At 40.9% G+C, this 17,002-nt stretch overlaps 1 protein-coding gene across 3 annotated transcripts in view; it reads right to left on the bottom strand.

Moving 5' to 3' along the window:
* The window catches only part of LOC125637150 (proprotein convertase subtilisin/kexin type 5), a 305,277-nt gene that overhangs the window by 126,445 nt on the left and 161,830 nt on the right, over positions 1-17,002 (bottom strand). For all 3 annotated transcript variants that reach the window (XM_075128725.1, XM_075128726.1, XM_075128727.1), the window contains exon 9: positions 12,354-12,454. In XM_075128725.1, coding sequence (XP_074984826.1) covers positions 12,354-12,454 — 101 coding nt within the window. The remainder of the gene's footprint in view (positions 1-12,353; positions 12,455-17,002) is intronic.

Raw genomic sequence — 17,002 nt, forward strand, 5'->3', positions numbered from 1 at the left:
GTCATGTAAGTCTCTTAAAGTCACGGAATCGGTGACCTCCATGACAGAATCATATCATAGAATCATAGAATCATAGAATATGAGGGTTGGAAGGGACCCCAGAAGGTCATCTAGTCCAACCCCCTGCTCGAAGCAGGACCAATTCCCAGTTAAATCATCCCAGCCAGGGCTTTGTCAAGCCTGACCTTAAAAACCTCTAAGGAAGGAGATTCTACCACCTCCCTAGGTAACGCATTCCAGTGTTTCACCACCCTCTTAGTGAAAAAGTTTTTCCTAATATCCAATCTAAACCTCCCCCACTGCAACTTGAGACCATTACTCCTCGTTCTGTCATCTGCTACCATTGAGAACAGTCTAGAGCCATCCTCTTTGGAACCCCCTTTCAGGTAGTTGAAAGCAGCTATCAAATCCCCCCTCATTCTTCTCTTCTGCAGACTAAACAATCCCAGCTCCCTCAGCCTCTCCTCGTAAGTCATGTGTTCTAGACCCCTAATCATTTTTGTTGCCCTTCGCTGGACTCTCTCCAATTTATCCACATCCTTCTTGTAGTGTGGGGCCCAAAACTGGACACAGTACTCCAGATGAGGCCTCACCAATGTCGAATAGAGGGGAACGATCACGTCCCTACATCTGCTCGCTATGCCCCTACTTATACACCTCAAAATGCCACTGGCCTTCTTGGCAACAAGGGCACACTGTTGACTCATATCCAGCTTCTTGTCCACTGTCATCCCTAGGTCCTTCTCTGCAGAACTGCTGCCTAGCCATTCGGTCCCTAGTCTGTAGCTGTGCATGGGATTCTTCCATCCTAAGTGCAGGACTCTGCACTTGTCCTTGTTGAACCTCATCAGATTTCTTTTGGCCCAATCCTCCAATTTGTCTAGGTCCTTCTGTATCCTATCCCTCCCCTCCAGCGTATCTACCATTCCTCCCAGTTTAGTATCATCCGCAAATTTGCTGAGAGTGCAATCCACACCATCCTCCAGATCATTTATGAAGATATTGAACAAAACCGGCCCCAGGACCGACCCCTGGGGCACTCCACTTGACACTGGCTGCCAACTAGACATGGAGCCATTGATCACTACCCGTTGAGCCCGACAATCTAGCCAGCTTTCTACCCACCTTATAGTGCATTCATCCAGCCCATACTTCCTTAACTTGCTGACAAGAATACTGTGGGAGACCATGTCAAAAGCTTTGCTAAAGTCAAGAAACAATACATCCACTGCTTTCCCTTCATCCACAGAACCAGTAATCTCATCATAAAAGGCCATTAGATTAGTCAAGCATGACCTTCCCTTGGTGAATCCATGCTGGCTGTTCCTGATCACTTTCCTCTCATGCAAGTGCTTCAGGATTGATTCTTTGAGGACCTGCTCCATGATTTTTCCAGGGACTGAGGTGAGGCTGACTGGCCTCACCTTAAACATCCTTAAATCCTTAAATATCCTTAAACATGAGTACAGGGATCAAAATCTGGCCTTTTATGTAAAAATAAAGAACAAAAATTATGATTCAAAAGAAACAAAAATGCCATCAGTGAAAGAAAATTAGAGGAAAGTTCAGTCGGTGTGAAGTTGTATGACACAACCAGGATCAAACAGTGAGGGATCAGAGTGCAAATTAAGTTTTCCTTCATAGCAAAATGATAAAGCAATCAAAATTAACAACAGTGACTACACTGTCATAATGACCAGTGGTTTGATGCAGATCAGTCTATCTGAAAATAAATGTTTTGCTAAAATATCAGGGGCGTCTTTGAGTCTAGTTGAAGAAAGGATACAAGCAGAAATAAAACATAATACCATAGGATTTACAAAAGAAGAAACATTGCCATGCAATCTGAAGGGGTCAATGGGCCATCTTTGCAAATCCTGGGTATGACGAGACAGGCTTTGATTGTTACTGCTATATCTCATCAAAACAAGTAGTATTTTCCGACACTGCATCCTTCCCTGGAATTCTGTTACATAGTATTTACTAGTAGATCACACACAAAGTTTAATCAATTTTAAAATACAACTCCTATTCCAACAACAGCATTTTCAGCATTCTGATGTCCACATGACTCTGCCCCATGAGGCCATTCAACAACTTTATAAACAAAGCAGAAAACACAGCTGTTTGGCCTAGCCACAAGCTCCTTGTAACTCATATAACTATCCAAACTCTTCCAGTGTTTTCTGCAGTCATAAGACAAATCCAATTCCAATGTTTCATCCAAAATCCATATTCACATTTACTGAATGATGAATGCCTCTTTATGACTAGTTGATTAATAACTGTCTGTGATGTTACACCCAATTATTATTTATGGAAATATGCTTATGATATGGAAATGGCATAACTGAGATATATTTTATGCAAGATGTGTCTTGTAAGGTATCATCGGAAAGGCCATAATTTACTGAATGTAATTATCCAATGTGTATGCATGTATCATTTCTGTATCTAAAGTTAGGAATATTGACTATGTAACAATTACAATTGTGTGTGTATTTGGGAGACACACACCAAACAACAGGCCATCAGCCTTGATGGGTCATTAGGAAGAAACAATAAGACTTTGAAGATACTAATCTCTCTCCTTCCTGAGGGGCACCCTAGGACGTAGCTGTGACACTACTAGGTCAGGTTTCAGAGTAGCAGCTGTGTTAGTCTGTATCCGGAAAAAGAAAAGGAGGACTTGTGGCACCTTAGAGACTAACACATTTATTTGTCATCGATGACAAGGTGGGTGAGGTAATTTCTTTTATTGGACCAACTTCTTTTGGTGAGAGAGACAAGCTTTTGAGCCACACAGAGCTCTTCTTCAGGTCTTCTTCCCAGACCTGAAGAAAAGCTGTTTGTGCCTCAAAAGCTTGTCTCTCTCACCAAAAGAAGTTGGTCCAATAAAAGAAATTACCTCACCCACCTTGTGTCTCACCACGTAGGATGTCTGCCTGATTATTAAATCCAGGGAGTACTATTTGGAGCACGCTATTTTATGGCAGCTGCTGTGGTAACTCTCAGAAAAATAGTTTGTCTTTTAGCTTTTTAAGGGCTTTATAGATCAAAAGTCAAGATCTTAAGTTTCACCTGGAAGCAAATAGGGAGCAAGTTTTATTGTGTATGTTCCTTACAGCCAACATCACCAGATGAGCAACCAGTCACATTTTGCACTAGCTTCAGTAGTCCTAAACGTAGACCCACATAGACCACACTGCAATAAAACCACAAAAACATGGATAACAGTGGCAAAATCCAGAGCCAGGCAGAATATCACACAATAACCTGGCATAGATATAGAGCAGTTCTGATGAAAATGAAATAAACAAAGGACCATTTGCACGTTGATGACACTGCTGCCTATCTTTTGCTGTAGCCCCTGGTGGCTTCACATACACATAGAAAAGGAGTCGGGGACAAAATAGAACCTTGCAGAGAGATCTCAGACTATGGCTTCACACTATTCTGTGCCTTCTCAGGAGGAAAGAATGAAACAACTATTCAAGAAATACACAGTCCACCCAGACGAGGAGCTACAGCCAGACACCACAGCACCAAAGCCCCGTTATCAATTTAGGCTTATTATCCTAAGCATCTGGTGTACCTTTGGGGGAAGTCCTACGGAACCCTCAATTAATAAACATGCAGGCAGCTACGTCTAGGACAGTGCCCAAACTAGCATTTTGATCTAGATCTGTCGGTGCTTAGAACTCATTCCTGTTTATGTTATAACATCCAAGAAACTACCTTAAAAGAATGCTAAGGTTGCAAAATCAAGCCCTCAAAATATAGACTCTAAAACACTCTAAAAACAAGGCCTCCTGCTGGGATCTGGTTCTTGTCTCCTCTGCAGTTCAGTCAGGCTGCTCCTCCTCCAGGCTGCCGGAGCACCAGCAGCAGGAATACTCACAGAACAGAAGGGAGAGTCTCCATGTTCTCCCATTGGTGGTGCCTGGCACACCAGTGGCCAGCAGCAGCAGCCAAGAGGAGCAACTGCAGGGAAAGTCCTTCTTAGTTCCTGCACCAGTGAGCTAAAGAATGCTTCGCAACGAGAAACCTAGTGTGCATGTGTGAACTAAGATATTTTTCAAAGGTTTATAACTTGGCCAAATGAGGGTGTGTTTTTATGGAAACAGCAAAAGACAAGATGATACCTCACTCACCCACCAAATTTCAAGCCCATCCTCCAAAGCATGGAGGTACTAGAGGTTCTCAACAAAACGGTTGTACACATTTTCTTAATGGACTAAACAACTTATTTTTACCTGTAGGGTTATAGTGAATCACAAATTGAACATGATCCAACAATGTGATGCAGTAGTGAGAAAGGCTAATGTAATTCTGGGGTGTATTAACAGGAGATTCATATGTAAGACACAGGAGGTAATTGTCCCTCTCTGCATGACACTGTTGAGAGTTCAGATGGAGTATTATGTTCAATTCTGGGCGCCATACTGAGGGAGGATGTGGATAAATTGGAGAGTGTTTAGAGGAGAACAACAAAAATGACCAAAGGTTTAGAAAACCTGACCTAAGAGGAAAGGTTAAAAAACCTGGGCATGTTTAGTCTTTAGAAAAGAAGACTGAGAGGAGAACTCAAACAGTCTAAAATATATTAAGGGCTGTAATAAAGAGGATGGTGATTAATTGTTCTCCATGTCCATTGAAGGTAGGACAAGAAGTAATGGGCTTAATCTGCAGCAAGAAAGTTTTACATTAGGAGAAACTTTCAAACTGTAAGGACAGTTAAGTTCCAGAATAGGCTTCCAAAGAAGGTTGTGAAATCCCCATCACTGGAGGTTTTAAAAAGCAGCTTGGACAAAGATCTGTCAGGGATGGTCTAGGTTTACTTGGTCCTGCCTCAGTGCAGGGGACTGAACTTGGTGACTACTCGAGGTCCTTCTAGCCTATAAGTCCATGATTTCATAACATAAAAAGATAAGAACATAAGAATGGCCATACTGGGTCAGACCAAAGGTCCACTCAGCCCAATATCCTGTCTACTGACAGTGGCCAATGCCAGGTCTCCCAGAGGGACTGAACCTAACAGGTAATGATCTAGTGATCTCTCTCCTGCCATCCATCTCCATCCTCTGACAAACAGAGGCTAGGGACACCATTCCTTATCCATCCTAGCTAATAGCCATTAATGGACTTAACCTCCATGAGTTTATCCAGTTCTCTTTTAAACCCTTTTATAGTCCTAGCCTTCACAACCTCCTCAGGCAAGGAGTTCCACAGGTTGACTGTGTGCTGAGTGAAGAAGAACTTCCTTTTATTTGTTTTAAACCTGCTACCCATTAATTTTATTTGGTGGCCCCTAGTTCTTATATTATGGGAACAAGTAAATAACTTTTCCTTATTCACTTTCTCCACACCACTCATGATTTTATATACGTCTATCATATCCCCCTTAGTCTCCTCTTTTCCAAGCTGAAAAGTCCTAGCCTCTTTAATCTCTCCTCATATGGGACCCGTTCCAAACCCCTAATCATTTTAGTTGCCCTTCTCTAACCTTTTCTATATCTTTTTTGAGATGAGGGGACCACATCTGTATGCAGTATTCAAGATGTGGGTGTACCATGGATTTATATAACGGCAATAAAATATTCTTCGTCTTATTCTCTATCCCTTTTTTAATGATTCCTAAACATCCCGTTTGCTTTTTTGACTGCTGATGCACACTGCATGGATGTCTTTAGAGAATGATCCACGATGACTCCAAGATCTTTCTCCTGATTAGCTGTAGCTAAATTAGCGCCCATCATATTGTATGTATAGTTGGGGTTATTTTTTCCAATGTGCATTACTTTCATTTATCCACATTAAATTTCATTTGCATTTTGTTGCCCAATCACTTAGTTTTGTGAGATCTTTTTGAAGTTCTTCACAGTCTGCTTTGATCTTAACTATCTTGAGCAGTTTAGTATTGTCTGCAAACTTTGCCACCTCACTGTTTACCCCTTTCTCCAGATCATTTATGAATAGGTTGAATAGGATTGGTCCTAGGACTGACCCTTGGGGAACACCACTAATTACCCCTCTCCATTCTGAAAATTTACCATTTATTCCGTCCCTTTTCAAATACATAACTTGTTAAAAATTCTATTTCTAAATCTCTTCTGAAAGTACAGTTCATAAGTTATAACCATAATCTGTTTAAACCGAATGTTAATATTTCTGTTTTATGTACAGTCTTCTTACATTTCCTTCTAATAACATGCAGCCAATCAGGTAAGCGGAACAACTTTGAGTTAACTGAGTGTCATAGGATTAAACTGAAGACCTGTCATTCTCATCTCATACTGGAACTATATATAAAAAAATGACACTCCAAAAGCATTTCCACAGTTCAGTTTAGTTTTCTTATCACCTTTGGCCTTTTATTGTATTCATTGGTAATCAAGCTCCTAGTAGCTGGGATGAAAGCCTCTCTTAACACTGAAGGGATATGAGATAGGTTCCTTGATTCAAAAACTTGTAAGTAACCACACAGTTGTCTGTTTTACTGCATTATTGAAGGAGGCTCTGTAAGGAAATGAATCAGTATGAGAAGTGCTGCTGCTATTGGGTTAGTTTTCAGAAATCTGAGTCCCTTCCATAACAGCAGCAATTTGCAGAGGAAGAAAACGTGACAGATTTCAAAAGTATAAAGGCTAGGGAGTAATTGCTTGGATGCACAGATTTCCTCTCTTCTGTGATTTACATTCAGTTATGTTGTCGTTTAAAAAATAACTGAGGAACTTTTTGATGTACTTTTATTGTTACTTTTCTGGGTGGATATCAGTATGTGTAGTGAGGTGGTGTGGTGCCCCACCACCCCGCCGAGGGACAAACCCCCCCCCCACAGACACCAAAGTGGGCGGAGCCCATGGATCCTCTGCCCGCCCCCCAGAGGTTAAGGCGCAGGACAAGAAGTAGAAAAGCCCAACCCCAGAGCTCAGTTGGGCAACAGCAGCTGGAGAGGCCAGACGCCCGTGGCCTGGCTCCAACTTGGGAGACCCTGGCAAGCCATGGCCGACCCGAGGACTGGCCGGACCAGCCGAGGCCTGACCCTGATCGACGCCCAGAGGAGCAGCTGAGCCTACCCTGCACCAGCTACTCCGAGGAGCGGCCAAGTCTACCCCTCGCCAGCTACCCAGAGGAGCCCATGGTGGTGGAAACTCCTATGAGGGGCAGTCTGGAAGTAGCCCGGGGGCAGCCGACCCCAGTCTGGCTGCAGCACTGCCAGAGGGCAATGTCAGTGTGTTGCGGCCAGGATCCCCACTGACACAGCAGCGGGTCTTCGACTGCTGCTAGGGCCCCAGGCTGGGACGCAGTGGAGTGGGTGGGCCTGTGTCGTCCTGCCACCCACCTCACGGGTGGCAGTCTCCCCCTCCCCCTGGTTGCTAAAGCCAGGGCCTGGGCCTATACTGAACTATTTGCTCAGCCCCTGCCTAAGGGCCTGAGCCCCTGACTGTTTCTTTGCTGCCCCGCCCTGACCCAGGGCCTGGGCTTATACCGAACTGCCCACGGGACCCAGCCTGAAGGTCTGGGCCATAGCCTGGGTATTCCCCAACCCAGCCGAGAGTGTAGGGAGGCGGTGTGGTGCCCCACCACCCCACCGAGGGACGAGCCCCAGCTGAGTTCCCTTACAGCATGTTAATATTCACCAAAGTTCTTCATTTGTTTTCAAGAGTAATTTGTTTTATCCCTGACCTTATATGAGCAAAGACAAAGGAAGTCTATAACTTGTATGAGAGAAGGAAACACAGGCAGTACAACAGGTATTTTGCAACGTTAGAGAAAAAACAGCAGATTAACTCTGTCTGATGTAATGTAGCTACAACTTCTCAAATTATGGATGGAAAAACATAGGCATTGGCTTGTTAATAGAGAAACATGCAGGTTTCACCTTGGACGTATACATATTATTTTTTCTCATGTTCAGGTACCGTCTCTCAAGCAAAGTAAAAGACATTCTCTTTATTTATGTTTTCCCTAAGAACATGACACAATGCCTAAAGGAAGGAATATGCTGTTTTAACAAACTCTCTCTCTTCACACCAATTCATGCAAATCCTAAATTCAAATCCTTCATCAGCCAAAAAGCTCTTCTGATCTGGCAGTAGAATGCTCTTAAGCAACTTTAACATTTTATATTTAGAGCTAAGATGCCACCAATGCTGAATTAGTAGAGTATAACAATTTACCCTCTAGCAGCAGGTTTACAGCTAGGAAAATTTGGCATTGCATAATGAACATAAAAGAATGGAAAACAATTAAGTACCCAATTACAGAGCTGGAGCAGGATACTAACTCCACTGGGCACTGATCATGTAAAAGAAAGCAACTGAAAAACAGGACATGAAAGCCCAAATACTACTGGGTCTTTATAGGCCTGAGCCCTACATGCAGAAATCCCTCATGGAGACTGGCTTTGTGTGTGTGTGTGTATGTTAACTATTTCTTTGGTGTTTCAATGCAACAGACTCGTATTTACATTTCTAAGTTATGCTCAGATATTTTACCAAATGAGCATTTGAAGAAGCTAAATTAGGTTTCTTTGGTCACATGATGTGGATATGCCATTTGATACAAAAACACTGGAAGAAGTTGTAATTCACAAGAAAGTTTTGTAAATATCACAGACTATAATGCAGTATTGAATTTATCAGCTCCCAAAAAAATCCCGCGCCACCAGCTGAAAAGATCAGCAGAGAATTCCCCTTGTGGAGGGGAACTCTCCACTGGAGTAATGCTGGTCAGAGTGCCAGAGCTGAGTCCTGTACCAGGTGCCCCACCCATTTGTGCTATGGGGGGGCCCCTAAGGCAGGGAGATGGCAGGCTGGGACAGGCCAGGAGCAGGGCGAGGTGGATCATAGAGCTCCAATACTTCAAGTCTCCACTGGTTTAACGTCTCTTAGGATCCTTACACGAGTGGTATAAGTTAGAGCAGCCTCTTGGGTGCTCTAAATAATGTCAAGGTCAGGCTGATGCTAAATCAGGGAGCAGTATGCTTCCCCTGCAGTGACCATAGCTTGGCTGCTGTAGAGAATTGCGCACCTAGGATCTAAACATTTCCAGAGTTTCAATACACATAGTAAGAACATAAGAACGGCCATACTGGGTCAGACCAAAGGTCCATCAAGCCCAGTATCCTGTCCTCTGACAGTGGCCAATGGCGGGTGCCCCAAAGGGAATGAACAGACAGGTTATCAGCAAGTGATCCATGCCCTGTCACCCAATCCCAGCTTCTGGCAAACAGAGGCTAGGGACACCATTCCTGCCCATCCTGGCTAACAGGTCCATCAGTGGCTATCTTCCATGAATCTATCTAGCTCCCTTTTGAACCCTGTTATAGTATTGGCCTTCACAACACCCTCTGGCAAGGAGTTCCAGAAGTTGACAGTGCGTTGCATGAAAAAATACTTTTTTGTGTTTGTTTTAAACCTGCTACCTATTAATTTCATTTGGTGGTTCCTTGTTCTTGTATTATGAGAAGGAGTAAATAACACTTCCTTATTTACTTTCTCTATACCACTCATGATTTTATAGACCTCTATCATATGGCCCCTTAGTCTCCTCTTTTCCAAGCTGAAAGAGGCGACTTAGGGGGGATATGGTAGATCCACAATTTTCCTACTAGGCAGTGCCTTATAATCGAACAAAACAACACAGTCTTTCAAACATATACAAAAAGTGCTCTGATTACTGGGCAGCTCACGGTGTGAAGAACATAATTAACCTTGAAAACTCCTTTCCCACTAATCTTTTTGAAAAATCTAAAAAATATGATGGTGGTTAGCACAGGCATTAATATGAAATTTAAGGCTAAATCTGCAACCCCCAACCTCCATTTGCCGGTGCCAATAAAATCTTTGCATCACATGACACCATCATGTATTCTCTGTATGCCACATATTTTACAAAATAAAAGTATTTTAGAAATGGTTAGGAGAGTTTTAAATATTGTTATTAGTAATGTTTTTCATATCATATCACCTATAAAGATAGATGCTTTAGTGTCATCTTACCCAAGAGGAATCAGAGGCAGATGAAAATTATAACAAATACCTCTTAATACTGTAACATTCGGAAACACCTTACAAATATTTAAAATAGCTGATCCATACAAAATAATGTCAAGATATTAAAGCTGAATATATTATGATCTTCTTGAGCTATTAAAAAAGCCTTATCCCTCTATAAGGGGGCATTCTGGGCTTTTAATGGTGTAAAGTTCCTATTTCTAGCTCTCATAAAAAAAGGATTAGATAATAAATATATGACTGTTGCAGGACTGAATGTCTTGGGTCACACGCCAGGCTAATTTTGGGAGAGAAATTTTAATTTTTGGGGAAAACAGGAAACATTTCTCTTGCCAGCTGTTTGTTTGGTTTCTTTTAATGCCAGTAGCGTGAAGCCTATCTGAGGTTCAGTTATACATAGTTCCACTGGAGAAATATTCGTGGGCAGACTGCAGGTGAGGCTGTAAAAATATATGTTAAGTATATTGTATTAAGTAGCTCTGCATTTTATCATATTAATAGCAATAAAAATTATTTTATGTCTATACAGATACAGACACACTTAGCCCATATCCATTTCTGGAAAGGAAGTAAAGAATTCTTTATTTACCAAAACTGCCAGGGAATTTAGGAATGCAAAATATAACTATCTCACCTAGAATTTGGCCAATATTCAACGATTACCATGGAATATTTAAAGACCAAGATTAGTCAGTTTCTTGGTTTTTTCATCTTATCTACGTACAGCAGCAGCACATTCTCCCATCACCACACCTGTGACGTTAATACAATATTTTGCTTCTATCTGCAGTGTCAGCCACAGTGGTACCTATTTATTTGGAAGAAGAGTATCACCTACTGAATTACCAGCTCCATCCAGTACCTTGGCTATCAGATTGGTACGGCTGCAGGTATTATGTGTCTGCTACAATACTTTGAAAATTCCAGTTATAACAATGATGTGTTTGAAAACATACATAAAATACCATGAAAAAAGATAAAATTAGAATTATAGGCAACAGCAATTCATTAAAAAGTAATTCTGAAAACCTCCAGCATACATATGTGCATACAAATGTAATTTTATCTGTGTATGTGGGGTGTTTAAAAACAAATGTAAGTATTGTAGAACTGAGATTAAAAAGTGATTGAAAGAATGGTTTTTGAAATAATGGTATTACATTAACTTTTCAAAGCCGTTTTCGTCACTAACTATTGTATTGAGAAAACCCAATTATAATGACACAAGTGCTGCTCTGCTTAAGATTGTATCAGCTTTTCAATTACAATATCTTGTTTTCATGGCTATGTAACTCAGAAGTACAAATGTGTTCTGGATTGAATTTTAGGTCAGGGATTCTACACTAAAAGCTACATTTTTACAAAATGGCAACCCAAAACCTGTTTGCTATTACAAATTACATACTATGAAAGTATAATACAATTTGAAATTATTATGATGCACACATTTTTTACTTCCCCCCCACCCCACCGTGTTGAATAGTGTCATCTGAACCTCATAAGATCAATCTCTTATAATTTAAAAACATCTGATTTTAAACAGGATTTTGCAGATCATTAGTCTATGTACATTGTGCATACCAGACCAGTGCACTCTGACATAATACATAATAATGAAAAAGTTTTGAAATATGAATTTACATGATAAACTCTCAGTGGCTTTTTCTGGTCAAAAATGCCCGTTAAAAATATATTCTAGTTACAATGTACAAAATTCTGCCGTTGAGGAAAACTCTTGTAAAAGCTAATGGAAATTTTGCTCTAGTAAGGATTAAATGATTTGGTCCACTGTCAGATAATCTACATTTTAAAAATCAGTGCGTAGCTATATACATGATAGAAATCTTGGATTTATTGTTTCATCACACATAATACTGGTGAGTATTTTTATTTTTTGTACCATGCTAACATCTGCTCATGCTGGCACACTGTCCTCAGTTCCATCAGCCCTATGAACCGAGCTAGTGAAAGGGACTTGGGTCTATGCACAATGTCACATACAATAGCCTAAATACTAGACTCAAGCTTGAGCAGCACTGTGAAGGTTCCCCAAGCCATTCAATGGGAGCTGCATGTGTTCAACACCATTAAAAAGTATATCACAGCTTTAGGCACCCAATTTAGAACATTTTTTCCCTTTTCTCTCTCTGTTTCAGTTTTCCCACGTGTAAAATTGAGTGGTGTGTGTGTGTAAGATAATATTTCCTTCACTCACCGGTATATTGTGAATTTTCACTAGTTAATGTTTCTAAAGCACTTTGAGATCACTGGATGAAAGATGTCACGTTAATAAAATATATGCATTTATTTATGCATTATTATTAATCTTACTTTGCTTCCAGTGCCAATGCAATGATGCCTGCAGCCATAGGTGCAGAGGCTGAGGTTCCAGTATGACTGTCTGTACAACGCTGCCTCAGGTCGGTGGTGATCTGGAAGAAATTGAATGTGTGAAATTTAGAACACAACTGCAGAAATCAGAACAGGTTTCTATTGCCTACGCGAGTCAAATGCAGGTGAACAGAATTTTCCTCTTTAATAGGGATGAATACATTGATTTGAAACTTTTCTATTCTACTCACAGGTTGAAGGTATTGGTGAACTTGGAGAAAAGTTCACTCTATTCTATAGTACTGAACAGGTATGTTAGTCTCAGTTTTTCATGGGAGATTTGGAAATCTTTCCTAAAGATTTTGAAATTAGAAAAATACACATTCCAAAAGTAGGTTAAAATTCCACCCTCATATTACTTTGCATTTATATAGCACTTTCTATCCAAGAACCACACAATGCTTTACAAACATTAACATAATTAAATCTCTCAGCATTCTTGTGATGCAGGTAAGTATCATTATCCCAATTTTACAGGTGAGGAAACTGAGGTGTGGAGGGGTTAACCATTTTTCCTCATGTCACATAGGGAATGTACGGCAGAGCTAGGAACCGAATACACACCTGCCGACTCCAACTGCTGTGTTCTAACCACAGCACCAGGCTTTCTCCTTGAAGCAACAATTCATCTGAAAATAACCCCTGGTTGCACTCAACACCCCACACTGGAACCTATCAAACAACTTAAATGTATGGAGAGGCCACCCTGAAAGAAATCTTTCCTGAACTTCCTCTTCTGGCCTTCAAACAACCTCCCAACCTCACCAAGCTCATCATCAAAAGCAAGCTCCCCACAGACCAGGACACACCAATTCAAAGCAGCACCAGACCCTGCCACAACAGATGCAAAACTTGCAGACATATCTCCAGTGCTACAATGATCAACATCCCCTATACACCTTTCACAACACATGCCTATCACAACATGTGATGTACCTCATCCAGTGCACTAAATGCCCCAATAACAACTACATGGATGAAACCAGACAATCACTACACTCTCCAGTGAACTCACCCAGAAACATGATAAAACACAAAAATACCATATCACCCATGTGTGAACACTTTTCACAAAGCAATGACTCCGTATCTGACCCATCAGTCCTCATCCTGCACAGCAGTTTCAAAAGATGAGCCTGGGAGCTTAAATTCATAGCTTTGCTAGATCTTAAAAATCATGGTCTGAATAAAAACACTGGTTTTAGGGGTTATTACAACAATCACTGACCCCTCTTTTTGTCCTATGACTACAGGGGTGTTAATGGGCCACTTCACCTCGAATGATCCCTTAGAATATATGGTAAACGATCTGTTCAAAACCACCTTGTATTTAGCTGTGACACTCAGAGTACCTTTCCCAGACCTTGGGAAGAGCTCTGTATTGCTTGAAAGCGTCTCTCTCTCTCTAACCAACAGAAGCTGGTCCAATAAAAGATATTACCCAACCTGTCTGAAAATCCTGGCAGGCTCAAAGAAACTGCCTCAGTCATGTTGAAGAAGTTTTTATCTGTCAGATTAACCAACTTCATAAGTTGTTTACAGTCTTATATTGTAATATATTGCTTACAGAAAACTCATTTTAAAATATGGCCTAAGTAGATAAAGCTCCAAAAGCCATAATGAGCACTTCCAGCTAAACAGACAAAACAGAATCTTGCATTTAACAATAGAACACAAGTATCTCAGAAAGAAGTGTGATTCTAGGAAGATAAATGTATTTCTACAAAGTTTTAAATCACACGTAAAGATGTTTCAACCTAGTTATCCCAGTTCAGGGGATTAGCACAGCGCTACAAACATGTTTCTAGATCACTAATTCAAATCTAGCTTGTGTCATTAGAAACAGAAAGTCTTTATTTTCTACAATTCTTCAAAAGGACATGTGCAATGAGTGGGTGGTGTCAGAGTAGCTCCTTGTGAACAAGGGCCTATGTCACAAAAACCACTAGATAGGTTAAAAACTGGACTGGCTACGGAGAGAAAAATACTTTCATAACTTTTTAGGTGGCTCTTTAGGTTAAGTCATTAATGGGGCAGCGTGTGGGTAGTGGGGAGAAGCTTGCAGTTTTGCTGCAGGTAGTGACTATACAAAGCTGACTATACAAAGCTCTTGGTCTCCCAGGCTCTCCACTCAGGAGCTTTCACTAGCATTATATTTTACATATAAGACCACGAGAAAAGACTGGGAGAAAAACAAAGCATGGAAATAAACACAAATAAGGCTTACAAAAGAATACAAAGATACCTGGATAACTTTAACCTGGTAGCCAGCTGAATTATGCATTGCCAAAAAGTCACATATCACATGAGCAGATGAGAAAGCATTTATTAGAAGTGGATGGTAGTCTGGTATCATTAATGTGTGTGTGTGTGTGTGTGTGTGTGTGTGTGTGTGTGTGTGTGTATATATATATATATATATACTTTTGTTCAGAAGAGCAGAAATTAACACAGAATCAATGAGGTGACATGGCGTAGGCATCAGGTGAACTCACTCAGAGATAATGTTGAAAGATGGGGAAAAAATTGACTAAGGCGTTTAGAAAATCATATTTCTAAACTACTTGATCTGCCAAAGGCCAGTCTACCTCTCTTCTTCAAAATCTCAAAAGTCTTGAAAGAACCATTTTGGTCTATTTCTGAATTCTTGATAAATCATTTTATTCTGTCCATGACCTGTAAAAATCTTTAAATAAAATTTTCAGACTCTCATTTAACAATTGTACACCAATTTAGCGAATGGATATTTAGAGTATCAATGAAGCACTAAGTGGGTGTACTAGTTTATATTGTAAAAGGGGTGCCAAAAACCACCCTGTATTTCCCACACCCTGGTGTAAGTTGATTTTATACTGTAACTAATCTCTAATACAATGACATACTTTCCATTATATACTTCAAAAGGGATTAGGCGAAGGGAAACTTAAAGGGCCAAATTTACAGCAGCCAGAAGCCCTGTGTCAACTTGTGTGAATGCAAAGCAGGTAGAGTATTTGCAGGTGAAATCTAAATGGCCAAGGAGCACACAACTACGCACACAAATTAAGTTCTGTGGGCTTTCTCAGGCACCTCTTTCTGAAAATTCGGCCCCCAAAGAGTGGAAAAAATAAAGCAGGATGAATAGCACATGCTCATTCTCTCTCCCACAGTGGACAGCAGAACTACTGCACCCTGCGAAAGAGTAGTGCAGTCACTGAACTCTCTCTGCACTCCAAGAAGCACTGGGTTTGCTTGCAGCACAACGATACCTTCAGGAGCTCATGCAGGGGAAAGTCTCTTCCTCATCTCCCCTGACAATGGTTTTGCCTTAAAAGACACCATTTAGCCCTCTACCTTGAAAGCCTATTGTCAGATGTTATCTACATATTTATCTATCGGGAGAAAGAGTGGTGAGTGTTTTTGAGGCTACATCTACACTACAAGCTAGGAGTGTGATTCCCAGTTTGTGCAGACATGCTCATGCTCATTGATCTAGCAAGCTAAAAACAGTAGTGTAGCTGTGGTGGAACGGCAGTATGGCACCGTGCTAGCCACCCTGAGTACAAACCCATCTGAATCATATAGGTACATTCTTGGAGCTGCAAGCACATGCCGCCCACTGTCACTGCCCATGTTACCATGGTAGAAAGCTACCATAAGTACATCTATGCGAGCTGGGAATCACAGCCCTAGCTCATAGTGTAGATGTAGCCTTAGTTTTATGTGTGCAGTACCCCTGAATAGCAAGTGTAATAAAGCCATTACACTCTTCTGCTGCATTGTTTGTCCCATGTCCTAGCAGACGTTGTACACTCCCTTATCTCTCTCTTTCACTCAGCAAATATTGCAGCAGAAAATGTGTAACGAAAGCTCCCTAAGTGGAAATCCTATCTGAGCCATTTCAAAGGGTAACAGCTGAGATGTTTAGATGTAAATTACAGGAGACATCTAAGACATGTTTTTCAGTATTAAGGGTGCACTGCCAGAGAAGCCTTGTGTCTATCTTTAGAAACAAAGAGACAGGACCACCAACAAGCAGTCAAGCTTCAAGAAGAAAAATTATGTTCGAGATTCCAAGACCACACGAGGGCAACATCGTTAATCATAATACAAGGAGATGAGGCCTGCCAGGGATATGAAGTTGACATTAGTGTATGAAAGCTGTCATTCTATTCAATAGTGTGAGTGGACTTGGGCACCAACTTTGGACCTTTTACCTAAAGTACAATGCATTCACAGGTTTTAGTTATCATTGTAACAACTGCTGATCTAAGGAAACAGTGATAAGCCTAAATTCAGGCTATGTAATATTTTATAATGCACTGTGTTACAATCATCCCATCTTTCCGCCAACAACAGAAGAAAACAACTGGATTTGACCGAAAGCAATTACATACTGGCTGGTAAAGATATAGTTTAATTAACAGGAAATTAACAACTTAGAACACCATGACAAAGGTCCGTTTTAAGGTATCATTATCATCACAGTATATTTTCTCCTTTACTATATATTAGAGTCAGCTTGTTTTCAGACTACGTGCAGTTTTATAAAAGAAAGACCCAGATACCTACTGTAATGGTTTGGTACAAGTGACTTGCTCTGAAGATTT

The sequence above is a fragment of the Caretta caretta genome, chromosome 5 (assembly GCF_965140235.1).
Source record: "Caretta caretta isolate rCarCar2 chromosome 5, rCarCar1.hap1, whole genome shotgun sequence".
NCBI lineage: Eukaryota > Metazoa > Chordata > Testudines > Cheloniidae > Caretta > Caretta caretta.